The sequence below is a fragment of the Tiliqua scincoides genome, chromosome 2 (assembly GCF_035046505.1).
Source record: "Tiliqua scincoides isolate rTilSci1 chromosome 2, rTilSci1.hap2, whole genome shotgun sequence".
In the NCBI taxonomy this organism is placed as follows: domain Eukaryota; kingdom Metazoa; phylum Chordata; class Lepidosauria; order Squamata; family Scincidae; genus Tiliqua; species Tiliqua scincoides.
In genome coordinates, this window is record NC_089822.1 from 112531418 (window position 1) to 112555600 (window position 24183).

General features: G+C 45.9%; 1 protein-coding gene across 1 annotated transcript in view; it reads right to left on the reverse strand.

Annotated features, from left to right (window-relative positions):
* Nucleotides 1-24183, reverse strand: part of MAST1 (microtubule associated serine/threonine kinase 1) — a 74638-nt gene that overhangs the window by 14856 nt on the left and 35599 nt on the right. Inside the window, exons 5-14 of the mRNA XM_066618318.1 lie at nucleotides 22887-23047; nucleotides 18007-18082; nucleotides 17110-17319; nucleotides 16251-16352; nucleotides 12606-12738; nucleotides 9498-9565; nucleotides 6397-6482; nucleotides 4333-4541; nucleotides 623-761; nucleotides 331-463 (exon numbers count right to left, since the gene is read on the reverse strand). Of these exons, the coding sequence (XP_066474415.1) occupies nucleotides 331-463; nucleotides 623-761; nucleotides 4333-4541; nucleotides 6397-6482; nucleotides 9498-9565; nucleotides 12606-12738; nucleotides 16251-16352; nucleotides 17110-17319; nucleotides 18007-18082; nucleotides 22887-23047 (1317 nt within the window). The remainder of the gene's footprint in view (nucleotides 1-330; nucleotides 464-622; nucleotides 762-4332; nucleotides 4542-6396; nucleotides 6483-9497; nucleotides 9566-12605; nucleotides 12739-16250; nucleotides 16353-17109; nucleotides 17320-18006; nucleotides 18083-22886; nucleotides 23048-24183) is intronic.

Consider the following 24183-nt stretch of genomic DNA (forward strand, 5'->3'; position numbering starts at 1 on the left):
AATTCCCCCCTTAGGAACAGGCACTAACTGAGATTAATTATTTCTGTCCTTTGAATGTAGACAGGTAACTCCAGGGCCTGAATCTGAGAAGTTTAGGGCACAATCCTAACCAGGTCTACTCAGAAGTAAGTCCTATTTTGTTCAATGGGGCTTACTCTCAGGAAAGTGTTGTTAGGACTGCAGCCTTAGAGAAAGAACTCCATTAGAACAGACCTGATTTGCATCACAGGGAACACTGTTCTCCAGGCTCAACTCATACAAACTTCCAACACAATTCCCACTCTGTGTTTTGACACACACACACACACAATATACCCATTAGGGACACACCTGTTTGTCCAGGAACTCTCGGGCATCCTTCTCGATGTGACCTTCATAGAGATTGGTGGTGAGACTCATCAACCCCATCTTGGAGAGACCAAAGTCTGTTAGCTTGATGTGTCCCATGGAAGTGATGAGTAGGCTGGGGAAAAAACCAAAAGGAGAACTGTCAGCAAAACACAGGCACCCCATGCATTGACTTGAGGAGCCAGGGGAATGTGAACAAAGACAAGTCAAGCGTGCTGCTGTCACCCTACTGGGAACAGAACCCAGGAGAGGCCAAAGCTCTTAAGCCCCATACTTGTCAGGCTTGAGATCACGGTGGACGATGCCATAGTTGTGCAGATATTCCAGGGCAAGAACAGTCTCAGCAAAGTACATGCGGGCCATCTCTACAGGCAGGGCCCCGATGTTCTTCAATAGTGTGGCACAGTCCCCACCTGCTGGGTGGAAGGTGAGATGGTTAGGGTGCTGTTTTGTTCATTAAGTGCATGCCGACTACTCTGCACAGTGACTGAAGCTTGAAGTCATCCATTACCATCTCATTTGGACCATTCAGAAATACAGCTGTTGGAGTGTGGATCTGGATGTACAACCGGCCCTCACCTCACTCACATCCACATATAGTGGACCCTCCTAATCCACAGGCTTGGCATTAGTGGATTCGTGGCTGGAGGACCTCAGAGGACCTCCTCAACGTGGCCAGAAGTGCCTTCCTGTCACGTCCAGGAGGTCTTCTGAAGCATGGGGAGGTCACCTGCAGCCTCCCTGCACTTCAGAAGGCCTCCAGGAAGCTTCTGAAAGGCACTTCCGGTTTGCCAGCGTAGGCCCCCCATGGATTACATTATTTGTGGAATTTGTGTCCGCAAGGAGGCCTAGAGCAGGTCCCCTACAGATACCAAGGGTCGACTGTGTTTACATTTTATGGAATATTAATATCAATATTATGTGACTGCCTGACTTCGATCTAACCTAAACCCAAAGTTTCTAGTCTTGCTTAGTGAAAAGCTATAAGTAGTCGGAAGTTAGTGTCAAGTATACAAGGTCTGTTGTCTCCTGTAATCCAAGTTTGCTTTTACATTAGAGGCACATTTGGTGAAAAGAGATTATCCTTTGGCTCCCAAAGACCTGGCTCTCTTTGCTAAAAATATGGACTGAGGAATGGAGATGCTCTCTGAGAAAGTACAGTATTGAACTTAGAAGGTGCTACTGAAAGGATTAATTAATTATGAAAGGTCTGTTTTTTCTCAACTGTCGGGATTATGTTTTTAATTTAAAGCTTATCTGGTCAGCACAGGATGCATACAGTTCTTGGCCAAGAGTATTTGCTAATCATTGCTTCCTGAGCTCATTGTTTCCTGCAAGCTCATGTACAGAATTTTAATTTGTAACCTGACAGCTGACTCATGCAATTTTGTATATAATGGGAAGCATGAGTCTATAAGAAATGGTTGAAACTTGTTCCTGTCTTCATGTTCCTGAGATGAATTCCTCTGAATAAACTAACCAACAGCACAATCCTATCTTGCATGGAATGGACAGGCCAGGAGGCCTGCGCTGGAGACAGCGCAAGACTGGGGCCAGAATCGGCTCAGCCGGAGGCAAGGGGAAGAGTTTCCCCTTACCCTGGGTAAGCCACCACAGCCCTAATGGGTCTGCTTGGACCTGGGTCACCTCAGGAGCTGATGCAAGTCCAAGGAAAATGCAGCAGCATGGAGCTGCTCTGCTCAGGGAACAGGGTTAGCATCTGGCATAACTGCTGGTCCTAGTTCCGCCTCCTGCTCCCCGTCTGCCGCCCCCTGGAATGCCCTCCGCCCACCCTGGAAGCCGTCAGCTGAGCTCGGCCGACATAGCCCTACCTCTTCATGTCGGCACAGAGGCTGGATGCAGACGACAAACGAGGAGGCGCAAATGTGCTTTACAGCACTTTTGCGACCCTTCTGGGCTGGTACAAGGGACTTGCGCCGGCCCAGGGCACACTTAGGATTGCGCCCCAAGTTGTTCTGTCTCCATCTATCTGCCTGTCTCCCTTTCCTAAGTAGGGAACCCTGTGGCTGTGTTGAACAGCTTCTGCTGCATATTTATATTGTCCTATAAATTCATATGTGAGTCTTTTTCACCAAGTTTCACAAGCCATCACATGAGCCAAGAGATGAGTCCAATCCTCTGCAAAGTGACAGATATTGCTAGGGCTCATAGGTGCAACACAAGTCAAATGTGTCACAGCATCACTTCTCTGCATCGTTACAAGGAGTTCTGACCCAATGCCAGACAAATCCAAAGGCAATTTTAATGTGTAGCAACTTGCAGCTGACAAGTGTGTCTTATCATTCTTGTGTGCAAACAAGGCTGTGATCTGTCAGTTTGAACATGACCTGGGATAGACATATGCAAAACTGTAATTAATATTTTATGCATGTAACAGTTCCACTCTATTTCGCATTAGTCAGACCCCACTTGGAATACTGTGTTCAGTACTGGGCACCATGTTTTAAGGAGGACATTGTTAAACTGCAATGGATTCACAGGAGGGCAACCAACTATTCCTTACAAGGAAAGGTTAAAAGAGCTTGTAATATTTTGCCTGCAGAAGACAAGACTAAGGAGAGATAAGATTGCTATCTTCAAGTACACATATCCCCGCTATCCATATGTTCATTACATGGATATTCACTTACATGTTCCGTGAATGTTAATACCATATTTCGTCATACATACCAAAATTTTTGGTTATACAGCCTGGGAAGAGGCATCCGTTCCATGTGATGCCAATGGGCTGAGACTGCAATTTAAAATTATGCCATGTGGTTGTGTGAAATGCACTGCCTAAGGCAGGGGTGTCAAACATAAGGCTGGATGAGGCCCGTGGAAGCTTTTTATCCGGCCCTCAGGCTCTCAGCTGCTGAGCAGTGCTGAGATATCACTGCTGAAAGGGCAGCCCACATAAAAATTGGGCTGTCCCATATCTTGAAATATGATAAAGATTTGTGTATTTTCTCTTCTGTCATTTGTAGCTAATGAGTTCCTAAGTGAGAAAAAGTGTTTATTTTTGGTTATAACTTGTTTAATGTCATCACTTCCGGCCCTCAGCCAGCATCATGAATGCTATTTGGCCCTCTGTATGAAATGAGTTTGACAGCCCTGGCCTAAGGGGTAGTGCATGTCCACCCTCATTTCATGCCGATTTCCAGAGCACTTGAATTATGCAAAGTTGTATGTATACTCATGTGTGTACACTCCTTTTATCTCTTATCAGTCAGTAGCACTCAACAGTCCCCCTCACCACCACCACCACCACGCTTCTCGCTCTTTTTCCTCTGCCTAACACCATCTCCCCTCTTTTCTATTAGTCATTTAGGGTGATTTTTGGGTGACATTGGGATGGCTTTGGAACAAGTTAGAAAGTTTCCCATGCTAATTAATGTAATAATTATACTCATCCAGATTGTTGCTTTAAGGACTATTTTCAGAAATGAATTAGGTATGGATAATGAGGGATGTGTGTATTTGAAGGGCTGTCACACAGAAGAAGGGAGGGACTTTCTGTGGCTCCTAAAGGCAGGATTTGAACGAATGGGTTGAAACTACAGGGAAGTAGATTTAGGCTAGACATTAAAGAAACATTTCTCAATTGTAAGAGCTGCTTGATACTGGAACAGTGTGCCTCATGCAGTTGTGGGTTGTGAAGCAGAGGTTGCATGGCCAATTGTCAAGGATGCTGTAGTTGCCTACACTGAGTAGGGGATGGACTAGATGACTTCCACAGTCTCTTCCAACACTAACTTTCTATGATTCCAAGACATAATTTATGCTCTTGGATGCTCTTAGTAATGTGCTGTTGCAATAGGTTTACTTTGTAAAATTCTAACTTTCTGAGCCAAGTGCATGCCAATATAACTGCATGCCAATATAACTGTATTGTTGCAAATGTGACCTCTGCATAGGTGAAGACTGGTCTAGAGACCCTACATCACAGGCCCTTCGTCCCCTCCCAGTCCTGACGCTGTGTACCTTCGACATACTCCATGACCATGCAGAGGTAGCGCTTGGTCTCAAAAGAGCAGAACATGCTGACAACGAAGGGGTTCTCTGCAAAAGTCAGGATGTCACGCTCCACAAAGGCCTGCTGGATCTGGTTGCGCAGGATGAGGTTTTGCTTGTTAATCTTCTTCATGGCAAAACGCTGGCGGGTCTCTTTGTGCCGCACCAGATACACAGCCCTGAGAAAGGAAGAAGCAGAGCAGATGCGGTCAGCAAGAGGCATTTCCTGGACCAGCAGGACCACTCCCCCCCCAATTGGGAAATTGAGAATTCAGTTGTATAGTGGCATCAGGGGTCAACCATGGTGTTGTTTTTTTTTAATGACTTTGTTTTGCATAAAGGACAACAACAAAAAATAAACATGAAAAATAAGGATGCAATATACATATATGATCACTCAAAACTAGTAAAAAGTGCTCAACTACACTCAAAATTGTAATGAAATTAATGTGTGTGTGTGTGTGTGTGTCCCCAAATATTTTCAAAAAAGGATATACACGCTCATCATTAGCATCCTTCAGTCTCGGAAGACTATGGTATCGCGCTCCGAAAAGTGGTTCTGGAACAGCGTCTAGTGTGGTTGGAAAGGCCAATTCGGGAGTGACAATCCCTTCCACACCGGGAGCAAGTGCAATCTGTCCCTGGTGTGTCTCATCAAGAATAAAAATTACTAACTTGCACACTTCACATATTTATAAATTTTTTTTTAGGAATGGCTTCCAGATAATGTCAAATATATCTGCTTGTAGTTGACATCGATATGCCTTCACTTGAAGGGGTCAACCAAATTGGATATTGGCTAGGGGCCCATGACCTCTGAACCCCCAAAGCGAATCATAATGGTATGGACAGGGGCCTCTGTCTTTGCCCCAGGGTCCTCAGCAACTTGGCACTGATACAATCCAGAAATCATCCTTGCCCTCTCCTCATCCACAGTCTTGCTTAGTACTATCTAATTTGACCAGTAGCAGGTCTCCAGGTCTCAGGCAGTTATTTTTCCATTACTTGCCACTTGGATCTTATTAGCTGATGATGCTGGGGAATGAAGCTATGACACTTTGAATGCAAGCCATGCATTCTACCAGTCAACTATGGCCCTTCCTAGGAGCCTAAACAGCTTTCAATCCCTGCTTCTCCCCCCTCTATTTACTAGAACTCCTCTTCTCTCTAATGGATTCAAAAACTAGAATTAGGTAGAGGAACAGGTATTCTCACGTGTGTTCAGGACACCCTCTCTCCACATTTTTGGACAAGTATTCATATGTCTAGCAGATGTAAACAACGGTCTGATCACAATGTCTGACCTCTCAGGAGCAGAAGCAGATCCTGTGCAAGGGACTCATGTGCTTGTTTGGAGAACTACTGTTCTCGAGAACCAACACAGCAGCATGCAAACCACAAGGAGCACCACACAATGTCGTTGAGGGGGCTGAAGCACAACACTTGGATTGTTCACAGCTGTATGCAACCTGGTCAATGAACTCCAGTCATTGCAAGGGATTTTGCTACATCTCTTGAAACATGTGGTGCAAACCCTACCTAGGATGACAAAAGATCTTGAGCCAGTCCTGGGGAGGAAGTCAGCCCAGAATTGCCCTGTATCTTCTTTTTCCAAAGGATGACTACTGAACGTACTGGGCCCTGTTCAAATGCTAATCCTGTTCCCATGGTGGGTGGGTGGGTGGGCACAACGCCACCATGCTCATAATGAAACATGTGCCACAGGCACTTAGTGGGACACACAGAGGCCCAAACTGCTTGATTCTTCAATTTCAAAATGGAGGGAAGGAGCAGCGGGGGGAATCACATGACTTGGACAGACAGGTGGATTGCCTGCATCACACTCTATGCTATGAGTGTGCCATAGAGAGGAGTGTGCCAACCTGCTCCTCCGTCATTGGGGGAACTGGATCTCTGGCCCAGTTAAGCATCTGACCAAGACCCTGATTTGGAGCTAAAGTGCTGAACCACAAACAAAGAGAACATTTATGAGAATGTACCCACAGAGCTTGATATCAGAGTCAACTCACTCACCCATATGCCCCATTACTAATAAGTTTAATAGTTTCAAAGTCCCCTTCTCCTGGTGGCTTTTTCAGCTTTGGAGTAGTCCCACGACTCTGTAACAGGAAGCATACTGGATGTGAGGGCAGAAGCAGCTCATACAAAAAGAGAAATTCAGTTCTCCCAAAACTTACAATAAATCCATCAGAGTGCCTTCTTTACAGAAACTAAGGGTCAAACTAGATGTTAAGTTTTTGGTTCCCCCATTTTAAGTGTAAATAGCATGTTATGGAATGGGAAGCTGGATTTCCTGCAGTTCTCCTTGTACCCCCACAGCTGCTATTTGCCCTGGCTTACAGGGAAGCTCCTACAGGCACCAATGGGTTCCCCCCCCCAAGGTAAATAGCAGTTGCGTTGCCCTCCCAATCTGGATCCGGACCATCACAGTGGTCAAGAGTTAAATTCCCAGTCCCAATGCAGCAGTTCTAATTCAGATTGGGACACCCTGTGAATGATATGAATGTGAATTGATGTTTTTTAAAAGCCATGCGGGACCAAATGACGTAATAAATGCTGCATCTAGTTTGGCCCTCGGACTGCCTTTGAGTCTAGAATGCATCACTTGTGAACAGTGCTAATGTAGTACCATTGGTAGAGCCATTAGGAAATGGAATATGCGTACTAGTCAACATTGCCTTTTTGGTCGATTTACAGATACGGAAAACGCAAAAACTGAAGAGGATCCAAACGCATGAACTAGATGGGGGAATCTCTTGGTTATACAACAGCACTAAGAATCCAATGACTGGTGGTGGTGGAGCCACTCACTGACTCAGAAGCATATTAAGGACTTATTCATACGGAGACTGCACTGATCAAGAAGAGTCCCCACGGCAAGCATGCCTGAGCCCTGCTAATGAGAACTTAGCAATAAAGAACAGGAAGCAAGTAAGAGTCCACATTATGCAGAGGAGAATTATGATGCAAGGACAGTCTATTCATGTAGCTCTCCTGCCCTTCCTGACTAACCACTGTTCTGACGAACTTCACCAGTGCAACAGTGATCTTTTGAGCTGTGTGTTAAAGCTGTGTGTTAAAGACATAGCCTCCATAAGCCCCTAGCTGGAAAATGTGTGGTTGGGCATGAGTTCCACTGCATGATCGTGAAGAACTACTGCATTTTTTCCCCAGTCTCTGCATCTCAGGAAGGCTGGACTCCATTAATCACCATCATATACAACTTATCCTTTCCTTATATGGATCAGGACTATGACCTAACTAAAGAAATCTTGGTTAAGTAAGCAAATGTGTTTGGATTACTCCACTAAATCTGCACGTGGCTGAAACAACAGTTTTGAAGGGGAAAAAACCACATGGTATTAGAAGTGGCATTCTTCCTATGCTTCTTTCCTTCCTTTCCAAGAGGGAACACCTCTAACATGACTCCCCTAAAAAATCTGCAGTTTTTAGGAGTACATATCTGAAAAATAATTATAATTAGCATTAATTGGGCAACACATTTTTTTCTAATGTTCCCCGAAAGGGAGGCCTTTGACAGCCCAATCCTTTCCACACTTTCCTGGGAGCCCCATTGACTCTGATGGGACTTACTTCTGAGCAGACATTCATAGGATTGGACTGTTAATTAGTGGGCAGCCCAATTCTAATTGCACTGAAGCAGGCAGGCCAGCACGCCTGCGCTGCATCCAGCGCAAGTTTGGAGCCAGAAGGGGCGCAACCTGAGGCAAGGGGAAAACTTTCCCCTTACCCCATGTCGCGCTGCAGTGGACCCAATGGATCTAACTCGGATCTGCACCACCTGATGAGGTGGCGCAGATCTGAACAGAACAGAGCGGCCAGGAGCCGTGCTGTGCTTCCCGGGAATGGGGTCAGGATTAGGTATAACTGCAGATCCTGGCCCTCCCTCCTGCTCCCCGTCAACCCACTCCCAGGAACGACCACCACCCACGCGTCAACTGCCCTGAAATGCCTCCTCCCTGCCCCCACCCAGACCCCTGCGTCACCCAAGCTTGCACCATCAGGCCTGGATCCAGCACGGAGAGGCCAGCGCAACTCCTTGCGCTGGCCTCCCCAACTCCTAGGGTGGTGCAAACATGCCTTATGGCACATTTGCAACAATCTTGGGTCAGCGCAAGTCACTTGCGCTGGCCTACCCTAGGGTTTAGGATCACAGCCTAAAAAGTATGATTAATGTAACAGATTACTTGATTTAAAGCAGCAGCCCTAAACTTAACGTATCTATAAATTTAAGGCTGCAAGCCTGTGCACACTGAGGAGTAAGCTCTATAAAACTCAGTACAGTTGCATGACTACCATAGAACTGCCTGGGGCAAATGCCCCAGGCGCCAGCTGCTGGGACCCCGCAGAAGCCTCTTTGAGGCTCCCGACGGAGGTGGAAACTATGCTTCCAGTTTGCCGGAAGCACAGTTTATAGCGCTGGGGAACCTCACAGAGTTTTCCCCACTGTGGGAGCAGGTCGCACGAGGCTTTGTGAGCCTCTGGTGAGTGGGGGGGGGCAGATTCTGCCCAGGGAGGCGGCGATAGCCCGCGGGGGGGGACACCATCGCGGAGCTTTGCCCCAGGCATGGGGTTGCGGAGGTCCGTGACTAACTCAGTAGAGTTTACTTCTGAATCAACTTGCAGAAGATTGCATTGTAATTTCTTGTACAACTAGATATTTTGTGTTACACTGCAGATGTGTCTGTTTTGCAAGGGAGACAGCCAACTATCACTATGAAACAATGAAAACATGGCCAAGTTCCAGTTGCTGTTAGTAGAAGTAGCATCCTCAATGCCTTCAGATTCACAAACACACACACACACCAACACACACAGATGAAATATGAAACCAGCTGTTCTGAACTGGTTTCTTTGGGTCCATTTCCTTGCACAAGAGCCTTCCACTGGCTAAATGGGATGTTTGTTTGAGGTCTAGCAACCGCAGCTTGCTTCCTCCAATATCAAACATGTGGTTTTGGTTAGAACAGTAGCGGCAGTATCAGTGAGTGGGGGTCAGCCGAGAGTGAGTCAAGGGTCCAGATGTGTGAAGAGCCAGGATAGACAGCATGGAGCTGGGATGAGGTTGGCAAAAGGTTGCCCTCTGTACTGACCTCTGTGAACTCCTCAGTCTCAGGTGTGTTGGATCCTCCGCTATCGTGCTCCTCCACATACAGCACATCTGACGACAACAGGGTTTGGAAAGAGCCAAAGGGAGAGCCAAGGGAACAAGGCTTTAGCAACCCCATTGTCATTCATGAAAGAACAGAAAGGGCAAAACCTAGACACATGCATAGCCATGCATACATGCTAAGAGACATGCACGTGCTACATATAAACACATATCCCAGCATGCTAATATATATGTGCATGTGTGTATGAGAGAGAGAGAGAGAGAGAGAGAAAGGATACATGCACATGTGTGATCATGAGCATACTAACCTATATTTAGCTAATAAAATAGGATATATACCCACACATTGGCCAACACAAATTACAGTGAAACACATTCGTACTCATTGTATTATGCACCTGGGTAGAAGATATACGGACGCCCATGTAGGTGCAGGTGTGCATATACTGTTTCACTCACATTCACACTGGAACAAAGCCAGAGCTGTCAAACCCTTAGGACTCAACACATACACAAATATGAAGACAGAAGGGCATGCTGACTTGCAGGCAACAAGAATGTATATGATAAGCTGGTACAATCCCCCATCTGCATAGTAAATATACCATTCTGATGTGCAAGTGTGTGATGGTTTCTCTGGCATCTGTGACCTTGGAAATTCCTGTTTTCCAAAATTGGCATGAGAGCTTTATTGTCCTTACCTGGAGGTCAGGATTCTGACCTCAGGTAGACTTCTCTTAAGCCATTTCTGCCCAACACTGCATACACGCAATAGAGACCAAATGGGTACATCTGTGGGCCAGCAAACTAATTATCAGTCTGCTCTCTGAGGCAATCAAATACGTGACAGGTTCATGTAACTTTCCCCCACAGAGAGAAAGGTAGCTTGGGTGTGGGATTTTAATGCAGAAACCAATCCAAGGGGAGAGATTTAAGCACCATTTCCCCATACAATTGCTCGGATCAAAGTCAATTCATCTGCCCCAACCCTCAGGCTGCAACCATTTAAAAAAATGTTGAGGGTCTGTCCAACCCTTGGGATCTGCCATATTTAAGAATTCAGGAATTCTTAATAGTATCAAGACATCCAAAGTTAGCTAATTCAGAGCTCAATCCTATGCCTGTCTACTCAGAAGTAAGTTCCATTATAGTAAATGGAGCTTACTCCCAGGAAAGTGAGGATAGGATTGCAGCCTCAGTTTACTAAACCACTACAATTAGAGCTTAATTTAGAATAAAAGAAGCAAGAAGGTTATTAGGGGAAGCAAAAGGTATTACAGAAATGAACTTGAGATGAACGGAAGCAAGTGGGATACACCAAGACAGGAAAATACTTTTCTAACCTGACATCAGGCCTCCTATCTCTCAGCTTTGAGGTGTAAGACAGATTTGCCACTTCAGGTGGTCTTTTTGCCCCATAAGTATATGACCATCTGGGAGAAAAAAAGGCAGCTCATCTGTGTATGAACTGGCCCATAGTAGCACAGGCCTGCCGATCACTGAGGTGGCTAACCTGTGCCTGAGCTGTATTGCTTCAGATTGCAGACCGGGGCTCACATGATGAAATCTCCTCTCTGTACAAAATTCCCTTCACCAAAAAATAAAATAAAATATATGCCAGGAAGAAAAAGTTCCTGCTTAACCTTCTCTCTGTCATGCTGGTTTTCCATATACATACAAGGAACAGTTTTTATAGAGGTGCTTTCAATCATGTGAGTTCTTGCTTATAGACCAGGGGTGCCCAAACCCCGGCCCTGGGGCCACTTGCGGCCCTTGATGCCTCTCAATGCGGCCCTCAGGGAGCCCCAGTCTCCAATGAGCCTCTGGAGATTTGTTGGAGCCCACACTGGCCCGACGCAACTGCTCTCAGCATGAGGGTGACTGTTTGAACTCTCGCGTTAGCTGTGGGATGAGGGCTACCTCCACTGCTTGCTGTTTCACGTATGTGATGTAGCAGTGGCAGCAAAGGAAAGGCTGGTCTTGCTTTCTGCAAGGCCTTTTATAGGCCTTGAGCTATTGCAAGACCTTCATTCATTCATATAAATTAATATATTCATTTATGTAAACTTATGTAAATTTATTCAAATTTGAAATGTAAAAATTCTTTTTTTTTTTGCTGGGCCCCCGACACAGTGTCAGAGAGATGATGTGGCCCTCCTGCCAAAAACTTTGGACACCCCTGTTATAGACTGAAGTGGTACTGTCTATACACAGGTTTGTACCTCAGTAAGAACTGGGCCTCAGAGTCAAAATGAATTAGAAACTCCTAGAAAAGAATTAACATTCAGCCCACTGTAGACATACCCCATGTAAAATAGCCGAACCCCTGCCATAGCATTCCCTCTGTAGTAGGCAGGGGCATGGGTCTTTTAAAAGCATTATATATACAGGAATCCTCACAATCCATCTCTGTGCTCTGCCTTTACAGTGCATACTTGGATTCTCTTAACAGTTAAGGCTTCATTATTCTATTAAGGAATCCCCCCAAATGCAGTTTTGCTCAATGAAGGCCCAACTAGTCCAGCATTTTTTGCAAGGATCTCAGCAATCAGCTGGCACAAGGCGGTCTCCAAGAAACTGGCCAATGGTCCACCAGCAGAGCATGGTATATCTCTTGCTGTATGGGATACTCTTTCAATAACTCTGCCCATGAAAAATCCCAGGTGAGTGTGACCTCTTTGTTAGTTCCTTTCGGAAACATCTAAATACCAGAAGTGATTCTGGCTAATCTCCCCCACCCCCTTCAGTGTTATCATAACCTTGCTGTTTATTATCCTGCTATGCAAGCAGATCACCCTGCACTACTGTGATGCATGTAGAACAATAGCCCTTAATGTTGCAGAGGGAACCAAACTGGCATGGGGCACAAATAATCCTCCTGGGGAGAAAAGAGCATTTTGTTCTACTTGGAATCAACATAACCAACACAAAGGGCAACTTGCCACATACCTATGGAAGTTGCAAGGCAAGCATGCTCACACATGCATAAAGTCACACGAGTACTGTCATAGGACATAACATGTATCATGGCATAGGTATGGGTATACAACCCTGCCTACTTGCCTGCAAGCGTTTTTTGCTGTGTTACCTGGGAAAGGATCTCGGGTGAGTCCCAGCTGGCTGATGATGTAGCGAGGGATGTCTGTCTTCACCAGGTGTCCCTCTTTGGCATGGTCCTCAGCAGCTTCCAAGAGGTGGTAAAATTCCTCAGGATTAAACTCCTAGAAAAGAGCAGAAGTAGTCAAAGGAATTGTCCCATAATGTGTTTCGGTTTGGACTATGACTCTTTTTCAGTGACACAGCAGATGGCTGGCAATTACGAGCAGCTTTCTTTCTTCAAAGATACCTGCAAGCCCTCTTCAGGTATCAGAAGAGTGTGAACGGCATCCATATGATGGAGCACTTCTGAAACCCTGCTCCCACCATCTACAAGTACATTTGTTCAGGTTGGCATTGATAGGGTGGATCTATTTCCAAGGATACGTTCACCACTGCAGACAAATGGTGTGCTTGTGGACAGCAGAGGGCAGGGCTTCAGGTGTGCCATGGAGATGGAGCTTGCTGGCGTGTCCTTGCTCCTCCTCCCCAATACATGGATGCTGCCCTTTATAATGTCTGAAAAGGGTTGTGGTGCCAGTGTGACGAAGGGGGGAGAGGACTGGCCTTGAACCAGGGAGATGTGGCTTCCAATCCCAGTTGAGCTATGACGCTCACTGGGTGACCTTGGGCTGGCCACTCTCTTACTGCAATCTACCCCACAGTACAGCTGTGAGGGTCAAGTGTGATGGCCTCCATACGTGCTGCCACAATTTTCTTTGAAGAAGAGTAGGAAAAAAATATGATCACATTTCATCAACATGTATCCTAACAGTTCACAGCTATTCCTGACAAAAAGCAAGCACAAGGAGGTTCTCCTGGGGACCATTTTGTGTACATGTTTCGAGACAGGAATCTACACAACTAGGTTTATGTCGAGCACAAGGAATGAAACAGTGTGTGGCTAGCATGCATTGTACCTAGGACTGTAAGCTTGTCAGGCTGTGTTAACTTATCCTTTGGGGTCCCTTCCATTTCATTGATCCTGTTCTAAGATTTCCAAATGTATGTTCGAGTGTTTAGGGATTTCTATGCCTGTGTGTTATGGGGAGCGCCCATTACAGTATGAGTGCAAAGACCATATCTCAGGCTTCGATACCAAATGTCTGAACAGTTATGTGGCAGCTCAGTGGTGTGCTTAGTGCAGGGAGCTAGATCATGACCTTTGTGAGGGTCAGGAATCATGATTTCAGGAAGGCAACAATCTAGCAGTTGGCAGTCCAACCTACCTGTCAGAAGAAGTGTGGGCCAGCCAGGACATGAATGCGGTGTCAGGTCACAAACTACTGATTCTGACTGCAGGTCTGTTTGGTTTTACAGAGTTTGTGGCAGTTTTTTTGAAAGGGTGAGGAGAGATGGGGGCTACAGATGCATGAGGAACAAGGGTCAGTGCAGAGCACAGACACTTTCCTGTTTTGAGGCTGGTAGGTTAAAGTGTAAGGACAGCATTTGGAAGTGTTCAACCTTAACCTTGGTCAAAGTCATTTGTGTTTTTGCCCGTGCCTCCTCCTTGGGCTCTCGCATGCGAGGAAAATGGAGGGGGTGGGGGAGAACAAACATCATCAGGAGCTGTTTTGCTTTCTCACATCTCTCTGCTGCTGCCTCTATCCTTTGGCTGCCAGCAACGCAAGACACTGCATTAGCCTGGCCAATGTAATGCGGTGCTGCCGCCTACTTTTTGAGCTGGATGCTGATTGGCCAGGTTGAGAAAGCGCTTCCTATAATTGGCTGGCATGTTGTTGGGGAAATCAACAGGCACCTTCAAAGCTAACCAGCACAGGTGGAGCAAACTGATGATCTCTTGATGGCGAAGAGCAGAGCAACAGAAGAGCAGACTCGATCTGTGGCAAGGCTCAATGAAGCTCAGAATCGATTTTCACTGTCTCTGAGCCTGCTGCTGTGACCAAAATCCACTGCCTGAGGCAGCTCCTTTGCTTTCCCTAAGCCTACCTCTCTTTCTCTTTCATGCAGATAGAACAAATAAAAAATTTCTCTCTCATACAAATAGATCTGAAGGGGGAGGAACACAATGGGTGCTTGGCTCTCAGCTCCTTTCTCATCTTGATTAAGATAGACCTTAGATGTTCCCTTTGCTCATGCCCTTCTTTTGGAACCTACTGGCCTGCAAGCCCATTTTCTTTAATCTTTATGGGGTGCGATCTGATAGTGGGTTTTCAACAGGGAGGTGAAAATACTCCATGGATGCTGACTCTTTTGTATTTGTATTGCCTGACTGGTGGTAAAAGTAGGCTGGATCAGATTGAAGGCATTTACTACAGCAGAACACAGTCAGACATTTTAGAAGTGCTGCCACAAACATCGGCAGTGCAGGAGGCCCACTGTTGGAACACAGCAAGGTAAGTCAGATGGCAGCAAGGTGGGGGTTGGTGGGGAAGGAGACAGGGCGGATTACGGCTGGGAATGGGTCAGTATTTGTGGCAGTGGTGCTGCCGATATCCTATTCCCCCCCTTTCCTGGCCTTGATCCACCTTCCTGGGTCCACTTGGACTTGCGCCAGCAAAACAGCTGGCACAGATCCGAGAAGACCCAGTGGGCAGCGTGTAAGAGAACAAATTTTCCCTTACCCAAAGGAGACTTCTGGGGCCTGAAACTACCCTGTGGGATACAGTGAGTGCCCCACTGATGCATTGACAAAGAGAGAGTTAGGTAGGATTGGGCTGCCTGTCTTAGTGAAATCTGGCCTGGTGAAGTCTTGGCAGTCTTCTTTCCAAATCTCAGAGAGGAGAGAGGAAGAAAAGTGCTGCTCCCAAGTAGTGCTAGTTATCAGACTATAGCTGGCAAATGTTTTTAATATTATTGTGGTGTGGAATACAGCTACAAATACCATTTGAAAAAGTACATATGGGTAAGGACAGAAGGAGGAGAAAACTTCTGTTGCTCATTAATGGAATGAGAGGTGGGGCTTGAGCAAATGCGAACGTATTGGTGGATCCCATCAGTGAGTGAGTTACAGTAGTTGTGCCTGTACATCAAGCTGTTCACTTTCTGGGCTGTTCTGCACAGTCAGGACTTTTCTCCTTCATTAAAAATGTAGGTTGCTTTTCCAATTGCTTCACATAATCCACGTGTCATTCCCTCACGGTTGTGCTGCTGTTGTAGGGATACCGTATTTTCTGAGCAGTTTTCTTTTATCCTTATCTCAAAAGATATATTTTGTAACCTCAAGTCTTCCCCCAAACTATTGTGATTATTGTTATTGCGATTATTGCATTACAGTCTCAAGCTGGAACTGTTTTGAGATGTACTAAGCAACAAGCCACACAATTCCCCTTTCTGAATAGTCTGAATTGATGCTCAGGGTTTATTGGTGGCTCAATGCTACTCTACTATATGACTCTTTTGCAACAGCATGCAGCAAAGTATACAAAAGAGGGGGAAAGAGACAGTAACTGCACAGCTATTCCTTCCTATAGCATAATACCCCCCTGCCCCACCCATCAATTATAAGCTGTTCATCACTTGTGGGAGTAATGTGTAATCACTAAAATATGTTTGTGGTATGTTCAGTTGTAACTGTATGGAAAGAGGCAAGAGAGCCAGATGCTTTAGATGCAAGAGGGCCAGATGCTCCCATCAATTCCTCCACCACCACTAGCCCCAACCCTCAGTGCCTCACCAAGCATTCTAGTAGCCGGGCTGGACGGGAGATAATAATGAGCAGCTTCTTCACCAGTTGAGTCACAAAGGTCACCTCCTCACTCTCAGAGCGCTCATAGGCCTGAAACCAATAGATGGCTCATTAGAGAAGTTTGGTCAGCAACTTACCAGCTCCATTAGGTCAGCAACATGTCCATGCAGCCAAAAAGTACACCATAGCTACTCAAAACCCCTGCTCCAGGGGTTCCCAAACTGTGCATTGCGATGCCCTGGGGTGTTGTGGGCCACCCACCAGCTGGCAGTAACACCACAACATGATGCTGCTAATAGTGGTAGGAGGCTTGGCTCTGCGGGCAGAGCTCCTGGGTGCGGTTTCTGTGCACTGGGACTCCCATTCTGAACCTCTTTACACCCTTTGTAGCATTCCACACAGTCTCTAAACTCATTGGCAGTCACTTCTGAGAGCCACATGCTACATCTGTAGCGCAGAGGGCGTCGCAGGCAAAGATTAGGAAGCACTGCCCTAGTCCCACATGTCTTGCTTCGCTCAATGTGTCTGTTTCCTTCCTGACTTTTCACTACCACTCCTAAATTCCACTTCCTCCAGAGCTCACTATTAAGCCAACCCAACTTCCTGCACATCCTTTGACTACTATCACTTGTTCCTTGCACCCATTTACTATGCTTATGTTCCACCATTCTCCCATCACATGAAATTCAAGGCAGCTTTTATGGGATTCTCAGGCAGCTATCCAGACACTGACCAGACTTCGCCCTGCTTAACTTCAGCACACTGGCTATTATCGGATGCTCTCAGACCATTCCCACTGCCACATTTTGTAAAGTGCCCTCCCTTCCCTGGGACAGTCTGTGCTCACATCTTTCAGCAGCTTCTCCATGTTCTCCTGCAGCTCATAGAAGTAGACAGTGGTGATGAGGCCTTCCTGGGACTTGGCTAAGCAGTCTCGTGCCAGCTCGATGACTTGATGGTGAATGAAGCTGAGCGCCCCATCGGCCAAAGGCAACACACTATCTGGCTCATAAGACTTGATAAAATCTTGCAGCTTTTCTTCCATCTGCGCTGTGGCCTGTTAGAATAAGAAGGCTCCCGCATTAGAAGAAAAAAGAATTTTCCCAAATAACCGAGTCTGGGTCCTGCTCCTTTCCTGAAGCCAGGAAGAGTCAGGAAATTCTGGTTCTCATTTTCATCTCCAATCCAACACACTGCACACTCTACAAAAACAAATGAAATTGGATTATTCGTAAGGGGCACACAATACTCTATCACCTTCCTGTTTAAGAGAACCACTTGGTCCAAGATGGACCTAGGGCAAGCCCTGGAGTGTTCACATATAGTCTCTCTTTACACAGTCTTCTTTCTCTTGGCATCTAACAGTATACACCTACTAGGTGTATACTGAGATCTTCTTTATGTTTCAGTCTTCCTATTTTCTTGTTACAGGAAATAAAGTCTTTCTATCTACCAACATATTTATTTATATAAATAATAATCACACATCTCATTCAGGTATCAATGCATCTGTTTGCTTTTGATACAGATTTCTGGCCTGATGCTGTCTGGGCAAGTGTATTCAAATCCTGCATACAAAAACTCTTTCTTCCTTGCCAACAGAAGGTAGTTTGGTGAAACACATCCTGCTTTCTCCCTAGCAATGCGCTAGGCAATTTCTCAGGTTTCCAGGGAAAATAGTCTTTGCTGGAGGGCCTTGAAACAAAAGGGATGTTTAGACTTTGCCTCCAATCTCAGCCCTTACCTTGGGGAATCGTTCCTTGTAAACATGATTCATCATTACTATCTCATTGTCATAGGAGGATGGAGACCGGCCCGGACTGCAAAGGAAGAATATAGAATCAACTACTGGCAATAACCTCTTATTTATTTACAAATATTTATACCTGCATTTCTTTCCCAATGGGAGATCCAAAGCATCTTATATCAGGATTCAAAACAATAAAATACAAGACACATTAACAATAAAAGAGAAAATCAAGAAGTAACAACAAAAAAACCCCACAAAAATCATATCCAACAAGATGTGCGACCAGGCACGACCAAGCAAGCTTGGCTTACAAGTTAGCTCTGAATTAAAACAAAGAACTAAAGGCTTGTTAAAAAAAGAAGTCTTTAAAGCCTTGCAGAGCACTAACACTGAGAGGGTGGTCCTGACCCATAATAGAGAAGACCCTTTCAATATGCATACAATAAGGTCCATAGTGGTAGTGCAGTTCACAATTTCATGACTGCTATGTTAACCATGATAAACAACTGCCCCAAGCATTGGGCCAGGTACAGACTGGACTTGGTATTTACCTCTGGGCAGATGACTGGTGATCTGATAGTGGAGATTAACATTCCTCCTTTGCTATAGACAGATCACTACCTGGTGGCATCTAGACTTGCTGCAACATCTGACCTCCATGGAGATGGGGCCTCTATCAGAAAGATCTCTGGATACTTAAAGGTTTTCTGACAGCTCTGGAGAATTTTCTTGCAACTCTGGCCAATGGTTCTGTTGAGGCTCTGATCAACCTCTGAAATGGAGAAAAGTCCTAGGCTCTTGACATGATCATTCCTCAGTGCCCTCTGCCCAATCATAGAGTCAAACCAGCTCCTTGTTTTTTTGAGGAGCTGTTGGTCACAAAGCAAAAGGGCACATAGCTAGAGCAATGGTGGAAAAAGACTCACAATGAATCAAACCATACATGGGTTAGAGTCTATTTTAGGAACTACTTCATGGTGGTGATAACAATGAAGAAAGTTTATTTCTCTGCCACCACAGCCTGCAGAGAGCTGTCCAGCAGAACTCTGTCATGCTATCCAGGGCCTATTCCAACTTGATCCCTGGAAAATTAAGGAGGATGTGTCCAGTTGCTGGTTCAGCAGTTGTGGATTCTTTTCAGCTTGCTTTGCCTGATGTGGGTAGGATTCTTAGAAGTGAAAGATTGTCCACACGCTTTCTCAATCCCTGCCTTTCATGCCTTATAAAAGCTACTAGAAGGTGACTGACTGAGAGGATGTGAAGGATAATACGAGTAAATTCTTCCTTGGTAGAGAGTACTATTCTGCCTGGCACTAGTTTGGCATCTTTTGTAGAAGCGCTCCCTGCATTCCACTGTTAGGCAATTACTGACCAGTCTCCAATGCTTTATTTTTGGGCAAGCTACCCAAGGTGCCTCAACTCCAGGAATTCCTGGGAGACACTAATTATATGGATCCATTTCAATCTGGTTTGCAGCCTGGATTCAGGACAGAAACACCCTTGGTTGTCCTTACTGATGACCTACACTGGAAACTGGGCAGGGGAGGAGAATCCTTGTTAGTTCTGGTGGACCTATCAGCAGTTTTTGATACTATTGACTATGGCAGTGGTTTGTTTAGCACTGGGACCCACTTTTTAGAATGACAAACTGTCAAGACCATGAGAAGTGATATCATTAACCTGGAAGTGATGTCATGGCTGGAAGTGACATAATCAATTTACAGCCCTATCCTAACTTGCCCTGGAGCAGGCAGGTCAGCAGGCTTGCACTACTTTCCAAGGCAGATTGGGGCTGAAAGCTGTGCAACCCGGGGCAAGGGGAATTGCTTCCCCTTATCCTATGTCATGCTGCAGCACCCCAATGGGTCTACTCAGATCTGTGCCACCTAAAGAGGTGGCGCAGATCCAAGTTGCCCTGGAGCTGACCTAGGTTGCCTGGGAACGGGGATAGGATCCAGCATAAGTGCTGGATTCTGACCTTGCCCCTTGTTTACCTTGCCCACAGGCCCGCCCACCCTCCTCCATCCCAGAACCCTCCCTCCTGCCCTGCCCAAGCCCTCCTGGGGCTTGGCTAGTGCAGGTTTACTGTTGCACTGGTGGATCAGGGCCCCCACTAGCCTCCTGCCTCTCAAGTCAGCACGAAAGTGCTTTACAGCACTTTTGTGGTCATCTTGGGCTGGCACAAGGGACTTGCATTGGCTTAAGGGTGTTCTAGGATTGCACCTTTAGGCTTCAAACCTAAGCCGCGATCAGCCCAAAGTCCCATTACACAGTGCACTCATGCTGTTATTTTGCATAGTTTGGAATTGAAGCATTCCACTCGTAAGTCAAAGCTGAATGCAGACTTGGATCCTTCTCCAACCACACAGCCCTCCCTCCTTTCCAGCATCCCATCTTTCCATCTATTCAGGGCAAAACACTATGCCTCCCGGGACCCACCCTGCGTAGCAGCTCTGTACCCTGTATTTGCAGCTCTGTACTTTCAATGACAGCTGAGTTAGGTGAAATTAGCTTATGACCTACTTAGTGGGTCCCGAACCACAGTCTGAGAAAGGCTGGATTATGGTACCTTTATGGAATGCCTTATGGGGATGAGACTAAGAAGCACTGTTCTTTGGTAGCGTCAGCCCTTCTTGCAGGGCAGATTCCAGAAGGTGGTACTAGATGGCTCCAGCACTTTGGTCTATGGTGTTCTTTAGGGTTTCATTTTGTCCCCTATGCATTTTAACACCTACTGAAAGTACCGGGATGCAGATGGCATCCAGTAATTTGATGTGCTCAGTAAGATGCTACTTGGCTATACTATTTTCTAAGAGTACACACAGTTCAATAGAAAGCCTTCTGCATTTGGCTTTACGTTAACCAAGTATTTCTGTCTGCATTTCTACAAGTGTTTCTATCCTATATTTGTGTGTTGACAAACTTCAGTCTCAAAAGACTATGGTATCGTGCTCTGAAAGGTGGTTCTGGAACAGCGTCTAGTGTGGCTGAAAAGGCCAATTCGGGATTGACAATCCCTTCCACACTGGGAGCAAGTGCAGTCTTTCCCTGGTCTATCTCCCTGGCTATGGGCCTGCCTTCTTTGCCTCTTAGCCTCAGACTGTTGGCCAAGTGTCTCTTCAAACTGGGAAAGGCCATGCTGCACAGCCTGCCTCCAAGCGGGACGCTCAGAGGCCAGGGTTTCCCACTTGTTGAGGTCCACTCCTAAGGCCTTCAGATCCCTCTTGCAGATGTCCTTGTATCGCAGCTGTGGTCTACCTGTAGGGCGCTTTCCTTGCACGAGTTCTCCAAAGAGGAGATCCTTTGGGATCCGGCCATCATCCATTCTCACAACATGACCGAGCCAACGCAGGCGTCTCTGTTTCAGCAGTGCATACATGCTAGGGATTCCAGCTCATTCCAGGACTGTGTTGTTTGGAACTTTGTCCTGCCAGGTGATGCCGAGAATGCGTCGGAGGCAGCGCATGTGGAAAGCGTTCAGTTTCATCTCCTGTTGTGAGCAAAGAGTCCATGACTCGCTGCAGTACAGAAGTGTACTCAGGACGCAAGCTCTGTAGACCTGGATCTTGGTATGTTCCGTCAGCTTCTTGTTGGACCAGACTCTCTATGTGAGTCTGGAAAACGTGATAGCTGCTTTACCGATGCGTTTGTTTAGCTCGGTATCGAGAGAGGTATCTCTCGATATCCTATATTTATTATATAAATACAGGATAGAATCAAGTGCTGTTAGTTGTTTATCCTTTAAGAAGCAGCAAGGTGGGATTAAGATGATTCACTAACAGGTCTGCTAATGAAGTGGGACTTGAGGAGGAGAGGGGAACAGATGGCCAAATAGAAAGAAGGTGGTTATTCTAAGCACAGGGAACAATAGTAAAATGGAGTTCCATCTGTAGTGCAGAATTATACAGAGAGTATATGATTTCTCCAAAAGAGCATAAAAACTGCTTTGCTGAATCAGCCCAAATGCTCTTCTTCTCCAGCACTTGGTTTCCAACAGAAGTGAGTCAAACCAGAACAAATGGCCAGTCCAAAGCAGTTGCTTTGGGGATAATTTAAGAGTACAAATGAAAAAGATGCTTTACAAAGTTATAGCCCAATCCTATCTGGCCCAATCCTATCCCAATCCGAACCCAATCCTTGCCCAATCCAATCCTATCGCCCTATGTGGTGATGCAAAGGTGCCAGCAGGGCTTCCGCTGCATCCCATGGGGGATTTGGCTGCTGAAGGTCTCCTTGGGGTAAGAGGATATTTATCTCTTTGCCACAGGGTAAGTCCTAGCAGCCATAATGTGGCTGGACCTGCATCAGCAATACTGCTTGCACAAGACCATGTTGATCCATGCAGGCAAATCAGGCCCGGGAAATGGGTTGGGATTTGGTTTGCGCACTGCAAGACGCACCCCCTCCTGGGTCCAAATTTCTGCCTCTGTCACTGCCCTATTCTGCTCACCCCTCATCCGTTCCGCCCACCCATGCCCCGTGCAATCCCCTCCCTGCCTCCCTCCAACCCCCTGCATGGGCTTACCTTTTCCAGTGGACCTCTCAACATCCGCCAGCACAAAGAGGAAGGCTCTGGCCTTCCCACCAGCAGCTTATGCTGCTGCAACAGCCAATGCTACACTGGCAATTTCTTTTGATAGGATTGGACCATCTCTCTCCCAATTTTCCACAGTTATAGGACCCATCCCTACAGCCAGGGCAGTGCTAGCCAGAATCCGCCCCCACAGAAAAGGAAGTGTTGGTCTTCTAGAAATAACCATCCCATTCCATCAGCCACCAAGAACTCTGCTGAAGTGGAGACTGAATGTGTGATGACAACGCAAACGACAAGGGGAAGCTGCTCTTAGTTGCTCTCCTAGTTGCTCCACCCTTACCTGAGGCTTCGGGACCGGGGCCGCACTGCTGGGGACCGCCGCCCCCCGTCATCATCAGTAATGCTCTCAGTACTGCCAAAATGCTTGGAGAGAAAGTGCAGCTCATCCACAGTGGGTTGATAAGGCAGCTGGTGAAGGCGCTCTTGGGAGGAGCAGGATGACTGGGGGGAAGAGAAGGAGCAGAGCAAAATTGGCAACAGGCCAATTATATATATAATTTTACACACACACACACACACACACACACACACACACATACAATTATTGGAAAGATTTAAAATTAATTAAAAATTTATTTTAAAAAAGCAAGGATTTGAAGAGGGAGAGTCAATACTGGAACAACAATTAAAAGCAGAAGAGCAGGTAATCTCTAAAATATATAGTTACTGAAATTGGAAATGGAAGACCAACAGGTTAAAGAATGTATGATTCCATGGGCAAAGAATGTGGGCCATGAACTGGTTGGCAACCTTCAGTCTCGAAAGACTATGGTATAAGCCTACAGCACCCGGTATTCCCAGGCAGTCTCCCATCCAAGTACTAACCAGGCCTGACCCTGCTTAGCTTCCGAGATCAGACAAGATTGGGCATCTGCATGGTAACAGTGGACCATGAACTTACAATGGAAAAATGGGAGAAATTATGGACAAAGCAAATGAAATTTACTCTGAATGTCAATATTAAGGAAAATATTGACATAAATAAGATGATTTATAGATGGTACGTGACACCAAGTAAATTAACAAAAATGTATGAACGTATGTCAAATAGCTGTTGAAAATGAAAAAAAACAGGAGGGAACTTTTTATCATATGTGGTGGACATGTTCTAAAGCAAAAAAAATATTGGTCTCAGATACATGCACAGATACAGCTGATTTTAAAAATCAGTTGATACCTGAAGTATTTTTGTTGGGCAGGATAGATGAATCTGTGGGGGAAAAGTGACATTTTTTCCTTATAGACGATAAGTGCAGCTAGAATACTTTATGCGCAATATTGGGAAAACTACGGATATACCATTGATAGAAGAACGGTGGACAAAAGTCATGGACTTTGCAGAAATTGATACAATTTACTTAAAGAGAAATCAACAAAAACCTTTATGAACAACTGGAAACCAATCACTGACCTTTGGCAATGAAGTTTGCAATTCTATCCAACTTTCCAGAGCCGATGCAGCTGAGTCAATGGGGTGTGCCCCGTGATGGGGGGACAGTCATGGAGGCCCATGACAAGGGGAAGCTGCTCTTAGTGGCTGAACGTTTGTTTCCTTACTTCAAGGTTGCATTGTGGCT